This window comes from Trichosurus vulpecula, chromosome 2, assembly GCF_011100635.1.
Source record: "Trichosurus vulpecula isolate mTriVul1 chromosome 2, mTriVul1.pri, whole genome shotgun sequence".
Lineage (NCBI taxonomy): Eukaryota > Metazoa > Chordata > Mammalia > Diprotodontia > Phalangeridae > Trichosurus > Trichosurus vulpecula.
Window position 1 is genome coordinate 317124982 of NC_050574.1, and position 23732 is coordinate 317148713.

General features: G+C 35.4%; 1 protein-coding gene and 1 pseudogene across 2 annotated transcripts in view; one reads left to right on the plus strand and one right to left on the minus strand.

Moving 5' to 3' along the window:
- Positions 1–4212, plus strand: part of LOC118837091 — a 15559-nt pseudogene extending 11347 nt beyond the window's left edge.
- A 7305-nt stretch (positions 4213–11517) lies between these two features.
- PXYLP1 (2-phosphoxylose phosphatase 1) overlaps positions 11518–23732 on the minus strand; it is a 52919-nt gene continuing 40704 nt past the window's right edge. For both annotated transcript variants that reach the window (XM_036742812.1, XM_036742813.1), the window contains exons 3-6: positions 21683–21841; positions 21256–21382; positions 16327–16466; positions 11518–13673 (exon numbers count right to left, since the gene is read on the minus strand). In XM_036742812.1, coding sequence (XP_036598707.1) covers positions 12742–13673; positions 16327–16466; positions 21256–21382; positions 21683–21841 — 1358 coding nt within the window. In that variant the 3' untranslated portion in view covers positions 11518–12741. The remainder of the gene's footprint in view (positions 13674–16326; positions 16467–21255; positions 21383–21682; positions 21842–23732) is intronic.

Here is a 23732-nt window from a genome sequence, read left to right on the forward strand (position 1 = left end):
AGGATGAAGCAGTGGGAAGGAGGGATCCATCCATAATTGAATTTTTATTGAGATTTGGCACCTTGTGCCTCAAGCTAACATAGTTTTTTGATGAGTGAGGCCAAGGATTTTTTGAGGAAGCAGGTTTGAGAAGTGGGGAGAAGAAAATATAACCTTTCTTAGCCCCACGTTCATGCCTCTCTGTAAAGCAAAGACACTTTTATGACATTTTATATTTTTATGACTCCTTTAACACATTATATGCTACTTTACATTCGTAATATTGTAATAATGTAGTATCACATACTAAAATATTACTTTTAAGTATATTTGCTTCACTTCCCGTTAGACTCTAAACTCCCTGACCTGTGCTGCAATTCTTTGAAACCCCTACAGAGCCTTGGCCACAGCAACGCTTTAAAAATGCCTGGTTTTCAGCCAATTCTCCAGTGGCCCTCTTTAGTTTGGGGGGCTTCCAAGGGTAGGGATCAGGTCCTAAAACAACATTGCAAAAATACGCCTAGGGTAGGAACCATATGTCCTCTCATTAGACAGGGAGCTAGTACTTTGAGGGCAGGTGATATGACTCCCTGGCTAAACAATGTAGTGGCACTTTATCTCGCAAAAAGGTATATAAGGTTAGGAGGGCAGTCTGGTCCTAGACTAGCGTAGAAGATCCCCCAAAAGCCCTTATCATAGATACAATGAAGCCCTTGGGGAAAAAGTAATGGCTTGACTCCTCAACCTAGAACCCGCAGACCCTTTCTCTCCCCCAGCCCCTAAAGATAGATGCCCTGGTGCAGAGCTAATGATACAACCAATGATTTGTAATTATATAGCACATTAGAGTTTTCAAAGTGTTTTCATATACATTATTTAATTTGTTTTCCACAGTAATGTTGTAAGGTGGGCAGCGCTAGTGGGATCCTATTTTAAAAGTGAGGCAAACTAGGCTCAGATATTAGGGCATTTGCTCAAGATCACACAGTAAGCTGTGGAAGCAATTTTTTTTTCTTTTTTTCTGTTATATTTTAAGTTCCAAACTATCTCCCTCCCTCTCCCCCTCCCTCCCTGCCCTATACTAGAGAAGCTCATCATTTGATGCAGATTTGTAAATATATGCAAAAACGTACTACGAATACTTCTATTTATCAGTTCTTAATCTGGAGGTATATAACATCTTCCTTCATAAGTCCCTTACGGTTGATTGGAGTATTTATAGGGCTCAGAACAATTATTCTTTGAATAATATTGCTGTTACTGAATATAATATTCTCTTGGTTCTGTTCCTGTCACTTTTCATTATATCATGCAAGTCTTTCCATGTTTTTTCTCAAAATCAACAAGGTCACCATTTCTTACAGTGCAGTAGTATTCCATCACAATCACACAACACAATTTGTTCAGCCATTCCCCAGTTGATAAGCATCCCTTCAATTTCCAGTTCTTTGCTACCACAATGAGAGCTGCTATAAATATTTTAGAACATATAGACTCTTTTCCTTTTCTCCCAATCACCTTGGGAAACAGACATAATAGTGGTATTGCTGGGTCAAAGGGTATATACAGTTTTATAACTCCTTGGGTATCATTCCAGATTGTTCTCCAAAATGGTTGGAACAGTTCACAGTTCCACCAAGAATATATCGGTGTCCCAATGTTTTCACTTCCCCTCCAACGTCTGTCATTTTCCCCTTCTATTATTTTAGCCAATCTGATAGGTATGAGATGATATCTCAAAGCTGTTTTAATTTGCATTTCTCTAGTCAATAATGATTCAGAGCATTTTATACGACTATATATAGTTTTGATTTCTTCATCAAAAAACTTCCTGTCCATATCCTTTGATCATTTATCAATTAGAGAATGATTCATATTCTTATAAATTTGACAAAGTTCTCTATATTTTTGAGATCTGAGTCCTTTATCTCGGAAACTATAATTTTTTTCCCAAATTTTCTGTTTTCCTTATAATCTTGGTTGCATAAGTTTTATTTGTACAAAATCTTTTTTAATTTAATGTAATTAAAATTATCTATTTTACATCTCACAATGCTCTCTATCTTGTTAATTCATAAATTCTTCTCTTGTGCATGTCTGATAGGTAATATGTTCCATGTTCTTCTAACTTTCTTATGATATTTCCCTTTATATCTTGGATCATGTATCCATTTTGACCTTACCTTGGTAAGTGGTGTAAGATGTTGATCTATACCCAATTTCTGTCAAACTGCATTCCAGTTTTTTCAACAATTTTTACCAAATATTGTATTCTTATACCTTAAAAAAGCTTAAATCTTTACATTTGTTAAAAACAAAGTTATTATAATCATTTACTGCTGTGTAGTGCTCTGTTCCACTGATCCATATTTCTATTTCTTAGCTAGTACCAGATAGTTTTAATAATTACTGCCTTCTAATATAGTTTAAGATCTGGTACTGCTAAGCCTCCTTCCTTTACATTTTTTATTAATTCCTTTGATATTCTTGACCTTTTATTCTTCCAAATGAATTTTATTATTATTTTTTCTAGCTCAATAAAATAGTTTTGAGTAGTCTAATTGGGATGGCATTGAATAAGTAGATAGGTTAGGTAGAACTGTCATTTTATTACATTGGCTCTGCCTACTTATGAACAATTAATATTTCTCCAATTATTTAAATCTGACTTCATTTGTATAAAAAGCATTTTATAATTATGTTCATGTAGTTCCTGAGTTGGAAGCAAAATTTAAACTCTGATCTTCTGACCCCAAGTCCAAGGCCCTCTCTAGTTAACCAACTAGCCACAAAACATTTCAGAACCCACACCCCTTCATATATGAAATCCACCATTATAGCAGGCCTACTGCAAGGAGGGAAGGAAGGAAGGAAGAAAGGAAGGAAGGAAGGAAGGAAGGAAGGAAGGAAGGAAGGAAGGAAGGAAGGAAGGATGGAGGGAGGGAGGGAGGATAACGAACACAAATCACATGTGAATTTGTGTATGAATTGATTTTAGAGCAAACTGAATTCTACTTTTTCATTATGTAGGCAAGCAATTTATAATCCCTGAGAAGTGATCCATTTAAGTTTTGGAAGGCAGACAGATGCTCTGGTCTTGATTTCACCATCCTTCTTTCATGTACGTAGCACATCTGTATTTTGCAACACCACTACAGTCAGTGTAAAGACATAGGAAAGAATCTCTGCCAGCTCTGTCAGAGAAATTAAATGATTCAAGTTCAAGCTTATTCTGTAAGGACAAGTCTACTAAAGGAATAAAAGCATTCAGAGGAGAGGAAAGCTTTCTTATTGACAAACTACATTAAGAAAGGGAACTGAAAAAAATTGAAAAAAAATAAAATAAATAAAAAATAAAATAAAAAAAGAAAGGGAATTGAGAAGGCATATGTAGAGAGACCCATATACTTGAACAATGGAGGGTGTGTCAAGGGTGCATAGGGAAGAGGCATCATACTAAAGGGCTTCCAATATCTGTTGTTGCATCACAAACTGGATTTCTGACTCTTTCCACAACATAAGCAGAAAACCATCCATTCTTCCTTAATTTATGTAATCTTATGGTATGGCACAAAATCTATAGACTAATTTAGATAGCATCTTCATTTTTATCATAATTTATTGTTGCCCAGTCGTTTCAGTCATGTCTGACTCTTCATCCATATGGGGTTTTCTTGGCAAAGATACTGGAATGGTTTGCCATTTCCTTCTTCAGCTCATTTTACAGATGAGGAAACTGAGGCAAACAGGGTCAAGTGACTTGCTTGGGGTCTCACAGCTAATAAATGTCTGAGGCCGCCTTTGAATTCAGATCTTTCTGACTCCAGGCCTGGTGTTCTATCCATATTGCCCCAGTCTGTCTATTTTATTGTAATAGTACAGCCCAACTGTAGACACTAAATCTCTCTACAATTATTTAATTCTTCTGTTACTTCTGTATACATTGTTCTGTAATCATGCATATATAAAGAGCATTCCCTTCGACCCCAAACCATTCCTGAATGGACTAACAGGGAAGCCAGGGATGGCAAAGCTATGTGCATGGATGTACAACCTACAAATACAGAAAACTACACAGACAGGGCATTATCTGGACAACTTGGTGAAGTTTAATAAGTTGCAATAATGTCCTTTAAATCAGATGTCAAAGAAGAAGAAAAAGATGGGGAAATGAGAGAACAGCATCTTTTCTGGAGTGGAAGTGGGGATTTATTTATAAAAATTAAAGAATAAATGTCATTCAGATTTATATCTCCAAATTCCAGGGGAATATGTGTGTTGGCCCATGTATATTGTGCATCTTGTAGCTATTTTAAATGGAATTTCCCAATTTTTTTCCTTCTCTTTCATACTCAATTCATATATCCTATTTTTCTCTTTTGTCGATTTAATGATATACAATTTTTTCTAAAGTCTGCTTTAGCTTCATCTCATAAATTTTACATTATCTCTATTATAGAGGTATAATATTTTACATATAAATATTTTTTTCTTTTTGTTCCTTGTTCTGTTTATCATTTAAGACATTGTTTAGTTTCCATTTAGGTCTGTATCTTTTATTTCCTTTATCGATTATGATTTTTACTGTATTACCATATATAACCTTAATAGGCTTCTGGTGACTGACCAAGTCTGTTTCCTGAGCATCAACCTACCTAAGAATGAAGAAGCACATCACTAGCAGGGTAGACAGTCGGTCATTTTTTTTTAATTTCCATGGCAAGTCATAAAATAAAGAAAAATGGCCTTCAGTCCTGCGCAGTCCCTTTTACTTCTACAAAAGCAGTGTCAGAATGGCAGGAAATGAGATCAAAGTGGCAAAGGGTCACAAAATTCTTATACTGTATAAACTTTCATTTATTGCTATTCTAAATGAGAGATCCTTATCCAGTGACCAATGAATGGAAATACTGCTGGAAGAGCCGAATCACATCAATCTCAACATTCGTGCTATAAACAAAACCAGAAGAAAGACATTATATCAAATGCAGGAATGACACGCAGGTACTCTACATAGGGACATTAAAATCCCGCAAGATTCCTTGGAAGACATAACCACAGCCTTCTCCTCAATATTCACTCTTCTAGGGGCACACTCTCTCCTGCTTCTCCTCCTATTTGTCTCCTCCTTCTCAGGCTCCCTTGCTAATTCATCATCCCGATCATCCCTCACTGGTGATATTCTTCAAAACTCTGCTCTAGGCCCCTGGTATTCTTCATCTCTCCACTTTCACCTTTGGTGACCTCATTGGCCTCCATGGGTCTAATTATCAGTTCTATACCAATGCCTCCCAGATCTATAACATATCCAGGCCCAGTCTCTTGTTTGAGCTTCATGAAGTCCTGTACTACCAATTAATTGCCTGTTAAGAAATTTCCAACTGAGTGTCCTGAATGTCTCAAACTCAACATGTCCAAAACAGAGCTCAATAATTCACCACCCACAAACCAACCAGGCCAAGCAGATTCCTTGATTGTACTTATTATTTTATTCTTTTTCACATTTTTCACCTTGTTTAGCATGCTTCTGGGTCCCTGCTATCCACTCCCCACTGTCCCACATCTTTGCTGAAATGATATTTAACTGTGGCGACCCCTTCCCAGAATTATAATTCAGTTCTCTTTCTTTCCCCCTCCTTGCTTTCTCTAGCATATGCCTGGATCTGACTTCCTTTCATGGGCCTTTTCCATTCATGTCATTTGTTCTCTCAGTGATCTTCACCTAAGTTGAGAGTTCTCAGTCAAGCCTTGATCCCTTCTGCACCTGGCCCTGCTGCATATTTTAGGATCCTTCCTAACCCACCCTAAACTTCTGTTCAAAACATCTTCACCCATGACACCCCATTAGTAGAAATATTAATTCATGAAGGAGGCAGCATGTAATTAAGTGAACATTAAATCCTAAAGACCCATGTCTGAATCCAGGCTCAACTATTCATCAGTCCCCTACTCACCCTGGGCCTCAGTCATCCCCATCCATAAAATAAGGGAGCTGGACCAAACTACCTTCAATGTTCCCTCCCACTCCAAGTACATTATCCTATTAACATATTCCCCTTCCCATCTCCTTTCCCCCCCCCAAAAAAATTATTTTTTACCTTGATTCAGTTGCTTTGCAGTAAATGCTTTCTCTTTGTTCTCTTAATGACGCTCAGACAAGGGAAGATTTCTAAAAGGCACCACTAGCCTTGTAGGCTCCTTGCTGCATGTAAACATTGATTTTATTTTATTTTTGCTTAGTACTGTCATGATATATGGACTTATTTACCATTCTTGTTTCTTTTCTTTGAATTTGCATACCAAGTTGCTGATATATAACATCATCTTTTTTTTGTAAGAATGATACAATTTTTTTCTTTATACTGAACATAAAATTCTTTTTTCATTGTTGAGTTTTACAGAATACTATCTAGGGGCTAGAAATTGATTTCCTTTGCTTTAATAACATGTCACACTTTAGCTTTTGCTTTCATTTCTCATGGTGATGAATAAAGTCAGGAGATTCAGAGTATCTCTCTTTGAAATGTAAAGTTTCCTCCTAAGCTGCTTACAAGATCCTTTGTTTAATGTTGGAACTTTATGTCTGTACTTCTGAATGATTTGAATTTGGGGTTCTTCTCTCAACACCCTATGGATTCCATGTGCTTTGCTCTCCATTTTCAGTATTTCTGGGCAATTTTTTGTTACGATTTCCTGGAGTATGGTATTTAGGCTTTTGTTTCATCTTAAGATAATTCTTGGTATAGATAATATCTTACTATACTCTGTCTTCAAGGTGACTTGCCTTTGCTCCTAGAGATCTCAAGTATTCTTTCCAGTTTTCTGGCTATTGACCTAATTAGATTGGTTTTTGTTACATAATTTCATTATTGCAGTTAGTCTTTTTTTCCTTTTTAAGTGCTTTGTTTTTTAATACCATTGTCTCCAATAATTCCTCTCTCTCACCCAAAAGAACCCTCCCTTTTAACAAATAAAAAGAAATCAATACATTGTTCATGTCCAAAAATGTATGCCTTATTCCATACCTATCTATATAGCCCACCACCTCTGCCAACAGGCAGGAGACCTCAGTAATTCCTTTTCATTCTAAACCATCAACTTTTTTTTTAATATTCATTAAGACCTTATGTCTACATCTAACAACTTCTATTAAGCTCTCCAATGGCTCTAAGGCTGCTTGTAGTAGACCCAATCTGTGTTAGGAATCAACTTGTAGTTACCATAGCGTCATTCCCTTTTTCTGGAGATTTCACCTGTCTTTTACCCCATACTCTTTATTGCATACTGGTTGCATACTGAACTCATTTGTTCAGTTCTTTTTTTCTGCAGATTTTTTCCATGTGAAAACTTTGCTTTTGCCCCTTTGGATTTACTTTATTTGGCCCCTATCTTGCCTCAAGGTGATAAATGGCAGCTGGGCTTTGGCATGACCATTCAGTCATCCATCTTGCTGGAGCTCCCCTTTGTCTCTATATCCCCATAACCTAGCTCAGACTAGGCATTTAATAAATGTTTATCTCCAATGTACCTAGGAGCTTTCCTGACTAAGGAAGCCAGTTTGAAAGTATTTTGTGTTCTGTTCATAAATAAGTTTTGTTCAGTCTCAGAAACCCTTAGAGTGATTGATCAATGGTGTGATTCCCTTCCAAGTTCAGCTATAGAAAGGCAACATGGTACAAGAGAAAAAGCACTGACTTGGTAATCTGGAGACCTGGATCAAATCCTGGCTCTGAAACTTACTGGGTCACCATAGGGCTTGTCACTTAACCCATGTGAGCTGATTTCCTCGTCTGTAAAATGGGTATGTATGATCTCTGAACTACCTCACTCATTAGGCTGCTGTTAGGAAAGCACTATATAAATGTGAATTGAGTTTAGCTATAAAGCTGTCTTTGGATTTGCGGGCCAGAGCTTAGCACAACTGTATTGATTCAGAACTGGGTGAGTAGCTGGAGCAAAAGGATAATTGTTCATGGTTTGGTGTCATATTGGAAACTGCAGTAGAGTGCCTCCAGGAATCTCCACTTGAGGCTGTTCTGTTTAATTTTTTTTTAAATCAATGACTTAGACAAGATCTGGATGCATGCTTGTCAAATTTATAAATTACACAAAGCTAAGAGGGATTGGTAACAGACTGAATGTCAGTCTGAATTTGAAAAGCTCTTCATAGGCTAAAGTACTGTACCAAAATCAAGCCAAATTTAGTAGCAATAAAAATCAAGTTTTACACTTAAGATTCAAAATAGCATCTTCACACATAAGAGGGAGGCATGGTTAGAGGGCAGCTTATCTGAAAAAGCTGTTTTAGTGAACAGCAAGTTCAACAACGTCAGCAATATGAGAACTGAGAAAATTAATGGGGAGGGAGGGTTGGGAATAACTGTTTATTATATATATTATATTATATATATAGCACTGTGCTAAGCATTTTACAAATATTATCACATTTATCCTGGTGCAGAGGAAAGAGGGCTGGGTCTAGAGTCAGAAGACCTGAGTTCAAATCTACCCTCAAACACTAAGCTGTGTGATTCTGTGCAAGCCACTTAATCTGTTTGCCTCAGTTTCCTCATTTCTAAAATGAGAATTATGACAGCACCTACCTCCCAGGATTGGTGTGAGGATCAAATCAGCTCATCATTGTAACGTGCTCAGCATAGTGTCTGGCACATAGAAAGTACAATATACTAGCTGATATTATTGTTGTTATAACAACCCTGCAAGGTGGGTGCTATCACGATCCCCACTTTACAGTTGAGGAAACTGAGACTGGGAAGGGTTTAGTAACTTGCTCAGGGTCACACAGCTAGTGTCTGAAGCCAAATTGGAACTCAGGTCTTCCTGACTCCAGGCCCAGTGCTCTGTGCACTATGGCACCACTTAGCTGCCAATGTTAGGCAATATTGCGAGGCACATTATCAAGGAATGAAGAGTCAAAAACCCCACTATTCTCCACCCTGGTTGGACAACTTCTGAAATACTACATACAGAAAGCTAGGTGGTGCAGTGGACAGAACATGGGCCCTGGAGTCAGGAGGACCTGAGTTCAAATTCAGCCTCAGACACTTACTAGTTGTGTGTTCCTGGGCAAGTCACCTAACCCCGATTGCATCCCCCTTACCACTGCCCCCCCAAAAAAATACTATGTTTAGTTCTGCACATCATATTTTAAGAAGTACATTGATTAACTAGTTTTGTGTCCAGACAAAGGTAGGTCAAAGTCCTCAAGTCCACACTATAGTCAGTCCAGTTGAATTAGGTATGTCTACTTGAGAGAAGATTGGGGGGGAAGGGGGGCGGGCGGGAGGAGAAACGGCCTTCAAGTATCTGAAGGGCTATCACATAATAGATGTGTCTTATCTGTTTTGTGTAGTTCCAAAGGGGCAAAACTAAGGTTAATGGTCGAAGTTGCAAAAAAGACAAATTTAGGTTTCATGCAAGGAAAAACTTCCTAACAAGTAGAGTTGTCCCAAAGTAGAATGGCCAGTCTCAGGAATTCTACCAGCATGTGGTACATTGATCTGCACAATTATGCTTAATGAATGTTTATTGATTTAAACTGAACTGATTGGAAATGTATGAACAACAGGGCTTAGGAAAGTTTGACTGTTGATTTCTCAGAGAAATCAAATGGTTCAGGTCCACAGAAGCATTCTAGTTATTTCAGAGCCATTCTAGTTAACCAGACATCATCTATAGTCACTCTTTATTTGGACTTGCTCTTTTGGTTTTTGTTGTTAAATCTTTTGGCTACCATACAAATGGACATTAATAAAGCATAACCCAAATTTTTAAATTAAATGATCTAGTAGAGATATGGCTGAAAATGCCTTGCTAGGCTGTACAGTGGATAGAGCACTGGCCCTTCAGTCAGGAGGATCTGCACTCAAACCTGAACTCAGACACTTACTAGCTGTGTGACCCTGAACAAGTCACTTAACTCAAATGTCTCTGAAAAAAAAAAAACAAACTTGACTTGCCATCAGTCAACATGAAAATCAAAAATTTAATGTCAAGTTTTCTACTTTATACTCACAAATTGTACACTGCTGCATAATCACACTATTTCCTAAATCTTTCCAGCCAGCCCAACTCTACTACAGTGCTGTAGACCAGTGGTTCTCAAACTGCAATCCAAGAGCCCCTGAGTCCCTTTCAGGAAGTCCATGAGGTCAAAACTATGTTCATAATACTACTAAGATGTTTTCATTTCTAATGTGGTAAATATTGATTGATAAAAACCCACATAACACAAACATCCACATAACAAAAACTCTATGGGGAATCCTCAATAATTTTTAAAAGTATAAAGGAGTCCTGAGACCAAAAGTTTGAGAATCATGACTATAGACTCATCAATATAACTTTAGGTATGTTATTATGTTCATTTCTATCATTTTAAAATGATTTAAGTAGAAAAAATAATCATCACCACAAAAATATTTATAGACTCTCGAGTTGAAAAAGAGTAATTGTTCAACTGACTAGGAAACTGATTTTATGTATATACATACATACACACGACTACATACACATATATATATGTGTGTATATATGTGTATATATACATATATATGTGTATGTTAAGAAATGGGGTTTTGTCCTTTTCTCACCTTTACTGCACCTTTCCCTTTCCCATGCCACTTCCTTTTAGGAGGAAATTTCTGTTTTCTCCTCCTTCCTTTGTTGTACTGTCATAAATACGCAAACTTCTGTATGAATTGTGAACTCTATGCACTTGCTTAGTTTCCACATGCATGTTCATTTCTCTTATAATAAACCTAGTTGCAACACGTCTCATGGACTTGTGATATCGTTTTTGGTTAACAATGTGGTTCCTCAAATACATCTTAACATCTTATCCCATAGATACATCTAGTGTTCTCTTAAATTTCCAACATGAATGTATCACTAATAAAACTTTCGTAAAAATCTGCCACAAATTTAAACTTCATAAAATCATAAAGCTGAAAAAGACCAGCTTTGGAGATCATCTAATCCAGTGTTGTCCTTTTCCAGTTAAGGGGCCCAGGGGGCTGTGTGTGTGTGTGGAGGAGGTGGGGATAGTTGTGGTAAAGTGAGTTGCCTAAAATAACCTTGCTGCTAAGAGACAGAACTGATACTCCCACATCTGTATAGTGTTCTCTCTACTATACCATGGCTTCAAACCAGCCACCAGACTTTGGGACTGATGAGTTAATGCCACAGTCTTTTAATTTTATTTATACACAAAGTCTTGGGAGGCAACATCCATTGCCATGCTTAGGTGCTGGTTATTATCCAAAATATCCTGTCTATCCTACATAGTTGTAATTTGATTTTTTAAAGTCTTCTGGATCAGTCCTTTATTCTTAAATATTTGTGCCATATTTAGAAGTTCTTATTCAGATATATCTTGGGTGGTTGTAAAGAATCTAATTAGCAACAAAATGCCAGCAAGTGATAACACTTAAGCTTTTATGCAAGAACAGAAGCATTCAAGATAAATCTTGAAAAACACCCAATGTACTCAGCATACATAACGTGAACCACAGAATATACAAATATTTCTCCAAAATTTATTGATAGAAACAAGTGTATTCAAATGCAGCACTGAGCAAAAAATAAAAAGAAGAGTCTGGAATGCCAATAACACTAGAGAATCTCACTCATAGATTACATTTCCTCTGATTTATCTAGCACCATTATTTCAAATATCAGAGATTAAATTAGAATCTTTTCTAAAAGTATAAAAAAATCTATCACTATAAAGATTAATTTAATATTCTGGTAATGAAGTCCTACCCCACATATCTCCTTAAAAATCAAATCAGATTTACCATTTGTAACTGACAAAAGTGGTTTTAAAATGTATTCAATTCCACAATTGGTCAAAGAGAATTACCCACTAATGCTATTTTTTGGTAATATGTTCATTGAAGATATCCAAAATCGGCTTTTCATAAACCTCTGAATATCAAGAAAATACAGAAAATTGAGATTAGTACTACATCATTTCTAACACAAGTCTTAGAAAATATTTTTCTAGACTATAAAAATACTGAATTGCATATCAAAGTTTCAGCATATCCAGCTTTCGCTACAGCAGACAAATATTTAAAACACACTTAATGATCTTATACCACAGTATTTTTTATCATCCTGAACATAAAGTACCTTAATAATTTTACTATTAGAGTCATCCTGATTTAATGATCATTTTCCTCATGTTCTGTTGTAATTAGATCATTATACCAAGATATATGTTGCTAGTAAAAGAACTGGAAGAACCAATATAAAGTTCTTGGTATTCAAATTACTTCCGCAAGTATATCACAGTAAAGAGCTATTGGATATCCAATTTAGGAATACTTCCATTTAAGGAGTACCTATATCTGCGCAACAGAAGAAACATAGTGGATGAGGTTTATTGGTCACATATTATAGTACCATGGCAGTCAAGAGAACAAAATTCTGAAATCAGCAACCTAGACTTATCTACTCTGGCATAAGAAGGAAAATCATTTATTTCAAGCAACATCAATTTACAGCAGAGTACCTCTATTTCTCAATGAAACAGAACTGTACCAAATTAACAAACTAGATCATGTACCATATCATGGCAAATTATTTGCTATTCAAGTCAATCACCCTATACGGTCCCAAACTGGGATTTCTAAGTATTTTCAAAGCAATACTATCGTACCTTTTGAATCAGAAAGAACCAAAAGTAGTCAGCTTCTGTACCAGCACAAATTTCACAAAATACAGAATGATTTTCTTTTAAAATGTTTTTCTGTGACATGCATCATAATAACTACTACTATTTAAGACTGAAAACATGTCCCTTTTGACAAAGTGAACAAAATCTTCAAGAGGGCACATAGGCTTGCTGGAATGCTTGTGGTGTTCCTGGCAAAAAGAGGTGTGGAAAGTGACATCAACTCCATTATAAAGAATACGGATAAAATGATCAGCAGGTCTTTCTCCATCTTGCCACAGTTCAAAGACCAATCTGGCAGCAAATCTCGGAAACCTGGCTTCAGTAATACCCAAGGCACTAAGAACTGGTGACAAAGTGACATCATGAGCAGAATAAAGAACAAAAATCTCTTCCCTCTTGCCTTCTGCAATTCGCAGCATCCGGTTGACTGTCTGGTTAAGTACAGGATGAGAGGCCAGTAGTGCATACTTGAAATAAAGTTTCCTTTCACGTCTCTCTCTCTCATCCTCTATCTGATGTGTCTTGATAACTTTAAAATGCTCTATGTCAATACAGCCATTTTTGGTACAAGGAAAACTGACATTGTGGCAAAAGTGACATAACATAGAATCTATGGGATTAGCAGCTCTTAGTTGCCTCGTGGGAATCCCCACTATTTTTGCCATTTCCACATAAGTGTTCTCTAACTGGTTGTTTTTAACACGCAATAGGTACTGGCGACGTTGTTCCTTTTCTAGATATTGATTTCTCATCGGACAATCACAACTTCCAGAGCAGAAGATAGTGCTCCACTGGTGCCTAAAGTTAATTTTCTTCCACTCAAAATCTGGGAGAAGACTATAGAGCAAGGCCAGTCCACTCTGGAGAGTTCGACTTTTTCCAGTTGTCTCTAAGTAAAGATGCTTTGTGGTCCAGTCTTTTGGAAGGAGTTTGTGTTTCTTTAAATAAATGTCTCGTAACAGCTGTCCGTTCTTCAAATGCTGAACAACACCTAACAAAATGACAACAAAAGTTTTCCTGAATGTAGGAGGTAAAGGAAAGTATACAATAGAGAGAGCATAAAAAAGGGAGTATTGTGAGGGACAAGTATATAAAAGTTTAATCAATCTCAAATTCTATGATTTTTAAATGAATATAAAATACAAATATCTGAACCCAACTCGGCTCTGTGAGCTGGACAACCATCATCAATTCGTGAAGGAAAATTGCATGTGAATTTATATGGCAGAGATGGCAGAGAGATATCTGTCCTCCAGTCACAGGAGTAATGTGACAATGCTTGTTCCACACCTGCTTTTCCTAGAGAGCATAACTTCTACTCAATTCCCCTAAACTCCCTGGGCAACAGTCCCTGGCTGTATTTTATGTTACTCAGGGAACCTCCCAAGAGGACGAAAATATCAGCTACCACATATAAGCAACTGGCTGCCAAGTCTATAGCTAGAAAGGACAGAGGGATGATTTTTTCTTCTCTGTTAGCAAGTATTCTTCAATTTGTAGGAAAGAATGGAGCTTCAACTTGCTCAATATATTCTTTTAACCAAATGTAAATAAATTTTTAAAATCTACTAATATGCAACTATTCTCTCATTCAGTAATCTCCTTTTTTGATCTCACTTGACCTTCTCATTCCTGAGCTGGTGGGAACTACTGTTTCAAGAGAAGCAATTTAAACTCTTAAAGATCCTTTTATCTTAATATTTAAAAGGCAGAGTACAGTAAAATTTGAAAATTGGTAGACTCCACTAAGCAATCCCAAGTAGTGAAATGGGAAGCTGATGATGAAAAACTGCACACAGATTTCATAAAGCTACATGGCTAGGTAGAAAACTAAGAGATGAATTTTTAATGTAGGCATGTGCAAGATAATATATTTAAGAAAAGACAATCCAAACTAAGTTTATATAATTGGTGGCTTTAATCTATCAAGTACAATCAAAAGAAGAGGTCCAATAGTCATTGATATACTCAAGAAGAAGTAGAAAATGTGCTGTTGACTACAGCCAAAAAAGGATAAACAATATGCTAGCCATCCTCAAGAAGGGGGAAAAACAAAGAGGAAAACACTTGTCACCTCTGCATAAAACCATGAGCCACAGAAGACACCCAGAATACAAATCTCAAAGAAGATGCAAATAAGGCCAGAAAAGAGAAAGTAAATTACTAAACTATGTGGGGGAACTCTGAAAAGATGAAAAAAATTCCTAATTCTTCACACTACAATGAGGGGATATGACTGAAGTTTATGAACTCAAGAAGAACATAAATATGTTAAAAAGTGACTTGTTTATCACAGTTTGTATTTTCCTCAGGACTTCTTATGATTTAGTTATTTTTGTATATGCAATAGCCTCAACTAGACTAAGTTCCATATGAGAAAAAGAATCCTGTCTTATCTAAATTTCATCTCTTTCCAAGTGAATAGTACAGTGTTCTATATATTTAATGTTTGCTGAATTGAATGCAATCAAATCTTAAAATATTAGAACAGGTGAGTCTCTCCTTAATACCAGAAAGAGATAAAACAGTATTTCTGCTATCAAAAAAGAAAGTCCTGTTTTACAGTGAAATATAAACTTGAGGAACCTGTTATCTGCAGTAGAATGGAACACCAGATAGAGGAGAGGATCTGTTTTCCATTTTGTTTTATTATCCCCCAGAACCTAATGTAGTGCATCATATACAAAAGATGCTTAATGCTGTTGAATTGAACCTCAAGAAGTATAGCAGATTTAAAATACATATGATATCAAAGTTTATATGAGTAAATTTTTGATAAATTCTTTGATCTCTAATTAATTAAAGGGACTTGGAAATAAATGTACAGGGAATGTCCCTAAACATTTGAAACTGAGGCTGCATTCACAAATAAAATTATGCTCTCTTACATCATCAACCTTGAATACATTTCTCAGAAGCCAACCAAATACAGATTGGATGGGCTACTGGTTTGATGTACTGTGACAATTCTTTTTTTTTAGAGACTAATTGCTACTCTAACCATCATATTAAAGAAGTGACACTGGGGTCTCAAAAGTTATGCCAAAAAAAAACCAAATATGATAAGTTCCACACAAAGCTGGAAAAGCTTAGTTTAAGAGTTTAGTGACTGTGTTCTGTGGTTTGACAACCAGTCTAGCTAAATTTGGGGAGGCTCATCATCTGCATGGAAACACTAACTCTAGAAGACTATTGACTAAAACATGGGGAGAGTACCCAGAACAACTGCAATAGATCCCTGAAGTACCGAAGTAAGATTAATTACTGCCTCACTTGTCCTAGTGATGTGGTAGAGGATAGGGTCAATCTTTTCAAGTCAAATTTCTTCCCAATGAATGCTAGGAAGTCAACACTAGAACTGATGCAGCAAAAGCTGATGATAGCCCATAGTGATAGCTAACATTTATATAAAGTTTTAAGGTTTTCAAAGTGTTTAACATACATACATTATCTCATTTGGTCATTATGTCCCCAAATAAGTTTTTTGAAGATTAAAGTTACATGCAAGGCAACAGATTTCAAAATAAAAAACTTTAAAAATAATCAAGTAAAAACATGACCAGGTAATATTTCCCACCACAGAAAACAACCTCTAAAGGAAAACCCATTCTTGGGAAACTGAAAAGAACAAAAAGGAAACTTGCCTGTCTGTGTGAGTTCTCCCATTTCACACAGTGAATGACTAGGATAAAGAGGCAGGGTACTGAGAGTGCCTTCCATTAAGACTTCAGATGCTTTTGACATGTGATTGATGAAAGCTTCAAGTTTAGGATGGTTTGGTTTCCTAAAAAGGACAAACCAAAATACATTTTAGTCCAACAAATGTTTTATATAATAATACAACTAAAACTACAAATTGATAAAATTGAATGGTTTATTGTAAGAAATCATATTGCTCAAAGTTAGATGCTTTTTCATACCTATGGTCTCTCTTCATAAACATTTTTAGTCCACGCTTAAGACGATGAGTTTTAGATCTACAAATGCATCCATGGGCAAGCAGCTCCCAATTATCTGTATGCTCTTGAGTTATCTCCCTTTGTTATAAATTCCAGGCCTCCTCTATAGACCTAATCATGGTTTTCTAATTCAACTTCTCTGGAGCTAGCTAGTTAGCTAATCAAGGTCTAGTAGGCTCCTGCGACTTTGACACTAACTATTCCCTCTCACCCACCGACCATATTTAAAGATCAAGTTTACCACCTGGCTCCTGGACAAAGGGTTATGAACCTAACCATTTCTGAGAGAAGCAAGCAGAAACTTAAGGGTGACGTGCTGTCATATAAAATCATCAACTGATGTACCGATTACCAGATTTTTAATATTAAAATTTAATTATTATTAAATCAATCATCAATACAACTGTCATTCTTCCAGTCCCAGCTTGAGTCCTTCACCTCCTATTTAAAGCTTTTCTTAGAAAGTTCAGACTATACTCATTTTTTCCTTTAACTTCTATTTCACATATTTATTTTACTGTATAATTTAGCACTTTATTATACACTCTTACTTTCCAATTTTTTCATGTGTCTTGCCCTTATATAAAGCTGAAAATTCAACTTTATAGAATGATAATATTTAACTCATCTTGATATAAATCAAACAAACAACTGAATGCCTATCCTGTAAGACTATAAAGGAAATTTACAATCGAGTTAGGAAAGTAAAATATATACGCAAAATATCATGAGTTGTACGGACAAAAACTGCCATAGGATTTCAAAGGAATAAGAGAGGACTTCAAGCCGGAGTGGTCTGGAAAAACTTCATGGGCGAATGAGATTTAAGCAAGGCCTTGCAAGATGAATAGGATTTAAATAGATGGGAAGGACAGGGAAGTTACTCTAGACAACAGGAATGCCATGAACAAAGCCTGAAAGGTAGAAATGTGCTGGTCATGTTCAGAGGACAGTACAGGATTTAACTGTGGAGTGGAGGAAAATAAAATTAGAAACACTGTGGACAGATTGTAGGGGGCATTGAATGCCATGCCAGGGAGCTTAGATTGAGTAAGTGGAGGTTTTTCAGCAGGTGTATGGGATGATGAAAGCAGAATTTTTACAGAATTAACCTTGTAGTGAATAAAAGCATATGATAAGCACTTCACTTCCATGATTAAAGCTAAAGCATTTCAGCATGTTTATATCACATTTAAACGCACCTTGAGTCAAACCACTGGCTGGCCAAGAAAAAGAAAAAGAACCAGTGTAAAACCTTAGGTTTTAATCTTTGCAGTGTATTAATATAAAATTAAGTTTAAAAGCAAAATATCTAGTAATAAATAATTTTCCCTGATTAATGAAATAACAAGAATTTACGCGCACTTTCCAACTGACTACTGAAATGCAGATGTTTGCTTAGTGTCAGAAAGAGGGACATTAACGGCTAGATTAAAAACAAGCAACAGTAAGGAAAAAGGCAAAGATCAAACTGTTCTCACAGCAAACTCTCACCACGTGAACTCCATTAACAGTGACATTTTAAATGGATGCAATCATGGCTCTAAATATGCTAAAATGATTTCAGTAACCTGACAAAAAAACATAAATCTCAAAACTTCACTTTGTAAAGGTACATCTTAAAATTATAATGTGCTAAACCTGGCATAACACTAAATGATGTTATCCTAAATACTACAGGGTACATTATGTTTTTCACTACAGCAGAAAATACAAATTTTTTCCTAAAACTTAATACACAAAAATGTTTGCAATCTTGGAAATTAACATTTTCATAAAATGAAAACAAAGCTTTTAATACTTTAATACTACTTTAAGATCTTCATAAACTATAGGTTACCCCTCAAGATATAAAAAATGATTTTCTCAGCATCTCTGGATTCTGATTAAGAATCTAAGCAAAAGCTCTGTGGGCATAATCTGGAAATCGAATTTAAGTTACATGGCTAAAGACAGTTACAGGAAATAGTTTCCTAAATTCTCCATGTTTTCACTGTGTGATTTGTCGTAAATACTTTTTTATGTTAAAAATAACTGAATTACCAATTAGGTTTTTTTCTTCCTGTAAGAGGTAGTTTGTGATCTTAGATATCTCCATATAAAGGAAATCCATATTCAGAAATTTTCACTTATGGAATTATTACTTCAATATTTCAAAGATCTATGAGCTCACTGGTGTGGGTACTTCTTTCACTTATACAGATCCTGACCCCTCCACAAATATAGTATGTGCTGAGGCAGAAAAAAAATCAACTTGTGGGCAACCTGGTGATAAACCTCTCTGAATTTAACTGAGCTAGCCCCTAAACCAAAGACATACAGTCTATCACCAGAACTATAATCAATGACTTTCCAGCTTGGTATTAAACCTACCAAAGCTGCTGCTAGCATAATCTACAAGAAGACAAGGTCGTCTCTACCCTTTAATAAGATATCAAATCAGAACTTCTGTCGGAGGACACAAGTATTTCTTTATCAGAAGAAGCTTCTTTCTTATACAAATTCTACTGTTATACTGATGTTAGTGGATCTGATAGAGGCAGGGGCAGATAAAAATTCATTTTGCCCTAATTTAACTGTATAATTGTCCTTTTCTTGGACAATAGTTAATAAAACTAAGTACTATGTATACTCTATGGATAAACCTCAAGCATAACACTTTTTGCTTAAACATTAAAATTATTATGAGTTTTGGTATTTATTAGTCAAATCTATGAAATAAATTTTTCTTCAATAAAAATATACCTGACCTTGACCTCATCAGAAATCCTTATGCATGTTGAACTGAAAATAATAGAAATGTTAAAATTCTTACAGATTTCAAAGAACTGGCCTCATTTTCTCATTTTGAGTATCTATTTATATCACAAACATTAACGCATAAAGCTTAATATAGGCCCTCAAGGCTATTTTGCATGCCCATTAGAAAGTCAAAAATGCTGCAGCATGAACTGTATAAGTAATGAGTTCTTCACTGGAATACTAAGAAAAAAGTAGCATTCTTATCAGAAAGTAAATTCAAATAGTTTATATTGGAATTTAAATTAAGTAACAATGCTGATGCATGTAAATTCATGGAATGATTATTCAAGAGTAAAAAGCATCTAACTAGAAAATCAGCATTCTATTAACTTTGAAAAATATTTTTCTACAAAGACTTAAAATCAGTTAATATTCTTCTATCCAAGTCTCAAGAGGTAATTTGATTCAATTCAACGAGTTATCTACTAAATATCTAGCCTAGTGCTAGGCACTTTGAGGGATACAAAATAAGCATATAAGTAAAGGTCCCAACCATTACAGATCCAATAATCTTGTTGTTCAGACAGATTTAGTACAATTTTAACAGTTAATATGATATTGTCCTACAGGGACATGATAAGTGGAAAGAGGAAAATCTCCCTATAACAAAAAGCCACAGAGTTCTATACTACAGCATTGTGGATGTGGAAAATGAACTGATTTGAAACAGCCAGACCTAATGTACAGACAGATTCAAATCTGACACTAGGAAGTGATCAACACAATTTGGTGACTATATGAAATTTCAGGCCACATCATTAGAGAGAAGTAAAAGTTCTAATTCAGGCCAAAGAGTTTTTAAACAGGTGTGAGTGACCAAAGGAATTAAATTTGATAACACCTCAATTCTGTTACCCTCTATGGACCCAAATCAAGTACAATCCTTTCTCCGGGTGTTTTGATTAGGTAATTTATAAGTATATTTCTACTATATAAAATAAACTTAAAATAAGACCATTGTCAGTACTTTCTAAAATCAGATCTATTGTCTCATTAGTTTAAGGTAACTTTTGGTAAGGAAATCACCTCTACCAATGACACTTGCTCTGCAATTTATAGTCTTGGGGAGCTCTGAGGAGTTAAATGATTAGTCACAGTCAGATAACTAGTTTATGTCAGAGGCAGGACTTATACCTAAGTCTTCACTTCACCATGACTAGCCCTTTAGCCACATGACCACACTACCTCCTGTGGATATTACACATTTCTGAATACATCCTCAGCATTTGATACTTTTTCTTATACTTAACTACCATTATAATTTTAAGATCTTAAAATTTCTATATTCATATTTTCCATTTTCTATTCTTGATGTTTTCTCCATTTATTCATTCAAATATTTGCTAAAGATGCAAGATATCATGTTAGTTGGGCATCACAAAATCATGGATCTAGAGCTAAAACGTCATTTGACAGATGAGGTAACTTGAGGCCCAAGGAGATAAAGTGACTGCCAAAGCCACATAGGTAGTAAATTTCAGAAGCAAAATATGAACCCAGGCCTCCAGACACCATAACCAATATGTTCTTTCCACTGTGCTACATTGCCATCCAAAAGATACAAAGAATAAGACAAGAGTCTCTGACCTCAAGGAACTTATAGCCTAATTTTATTTTTTAAAAATAAACAAACCAAAATTACCATTCATATTTTTTAAAAAGGATCCTGAATATGTCACTTCTATAATTTTGAAAAATAAAAATGTATAAATAAAGTACAACAACGGCTGGTGATGTAAAACAAAGGAGACAACATGTTAGTTTCAAAAAATCATTATAATTATGGAAAAGATTTTTTTAAAAGCAGCTTACCTGTTAGCAACCAAAGTACAGTCAATTTCTGGTCTCTTTGTTTTAGGAATGGCATAGAGCGGGTATCTATCTCCATGACGAATTAACACATGAACAGATACTAGCTTGAAATAATAAGGTGCATGACCTACATATAAGAAATGTATAATTTAAACATTAGTTTTGGGAACAGTGTTAAGATATACTAGGTTTTAGAGAAATGCTTCAATACAAAAAAGTGTTCCTTAAAAAACTGTTTACAAAGCAAAATTCTACCTATAACCCATTGATTTCCATGAAAGGAAGGCTAAGTACTTATTCCTACCATTATTCCTCCCTGACCCTCCCAAATCCAAGAATTTTAACCTTATGACTCTTCAAAACAGCTCTAAGAAAAAAGTACTTTGTTTTAGCCATCGAATTTGTTACACAATATTGCAAAACCTACCTTCTGCACTACGTTCAGTAATGCTTGGAATATTGCAGTAAATACGAGCTTCATGAATAGGATCCACCACAGGAGGTTCAGTCAATGGATCAGGCATTATTCTCTTGCGATTTTTACCATTCATCCCATTTTTGACTGGTGTTACTGGTGTAAGGTGGACTAAAAAAAAATGTCAATGTAATTAAGTAATCATGTGAGGTATAATTGTGCAATGTAATTCTGAATTTCCTATTTTGTTTTCTTTCTGAAGTATATTGCATTTTGTTCAGTGAATTACCTTTGAAGTCACTTCCATGTCAATTTTTTCATCGGAAATCTTTTTCATCATTTTTTCAATGGAATCTTACATTTCACTGATACGCTGATAGCAAAGGTTTGAGAGGTTCTGGGGGCTTTTGGTTTGGTTTTTTAGGTTGCTATTTTGTTTTTAATCGTGTATTATTAAACAATACTGGTCACAGAACTAATATATCTGAGAATACTACTGATTCTAAGCCACAAAAATTAACCACCTAAACACAACTCATCCACCCAACAGTAACAAAATCCACTAGATTTAGGCACTCACAACTTCATGTTCAACGGAAATCCTTTGCTGAAATAGATTTGGCTTAACAACAGGATGTGCTTCAACTGAATCCTTTGCTGAAATAGTCCTGGTTTAACAACAGGATATATACAAGATCTCCTCTAGCCATCATTTTCTAACTTTTGGGCTAGATTCTCGAGATTATTAATTCCAATCCACAGAATACAAGTGCAGAGTGTTTAAAAAACCACAGAACTAGATTATATTTTACTAATCTGCTAATAATAACATAATATGGAGCATAAAAATAAAGCCTTACTTTAATCCAGATAAGATTATCTATAGCTTCTCCATATCAGTACTTCCTATTACTTTATCACAGCATATTAGATTGCTCAACACAATTTGCTCCTTACTGAATCATTGTATTTGCTTTCAGGTACTTTGTACTCTTCTAGGTGATATTTTCCATTCAAGACCAATTTTTCACTACTAATGCCCAAAAAAATAAATAGGTACTGGATTATGCTTCAGTCTGTAAACCTGAACTAAAAGATAATACGATCATTTGTTTCAGTATCTTCCCCATTATTAAAATTAAGGGAAATATTCAAAGTCAATATGATTGAGGCTTCTAGCATGTTAAAGGGATCCTCTCTGGAGGATTCACAGAAAGAAATAGTAGAGTAACACAAGATGAGAACAGGAGGAAGTGAAACAGTCTGGAGGTAATAGCCAAACCAATGGATCCACTTAAGTATCGAAGCAGCCCCAAATAAAAAGAATATTGAAGGAAATCCAAAGAACTAAGGTAGCTCTACACCAATAAAGGCAAACAACAACACTATTTGTGGGAAGGGGATTTCTCTCAGGGCTGACCTAAAAATGTATGCTCTAGATCCACTGCTAAAATTGCTGATAACAATAATAATAGTAATAATAATAATAACAGCAGCTAACATTTATATAGCACCTTACAAATGTTATCTCATTTGATCACCACAACAACCCTGGAAGGTAAGGTGCTCAGGTAAACTCAGAATTTCTAAACTCAAGCAATCCACAGCCTCAGCCTCCCCCTATAGCAGGGATTACAACAGGCATTGTCTACCATGCCTGACAATGTTTTTTTAAGAAAGCTTTACACAAGAGAGATTCGTGGTTTCTCATATAATCCTCTCTTTCTGTTCTTCTTTCAATGTTCACTTTTTTGATGTTTGTTAAATTCAGAATAAAAAAACAAAATTTTTAAAATGATGATAAATTAAAAAGAAGAGTCTTAGATTTCAGTGATCAGTTTTGTGACTGTCAAACATTACAAAAAAACTGGCCATTGCAGAGGGCAGACAAAAAGTAAATGAGGCAAAATAAAGTACTATCATTTGTAGAATGAAGGCAATCATAAGCAAATATTCTTGGAATTTACAGTATAAAAATTTCAAATATCTTGTAATTCTGCTTTAAAAAAAAAGTCTCCTTCCTCCCTAAATTCTTACTGCTTACCACATTCAGCCAGTCTCA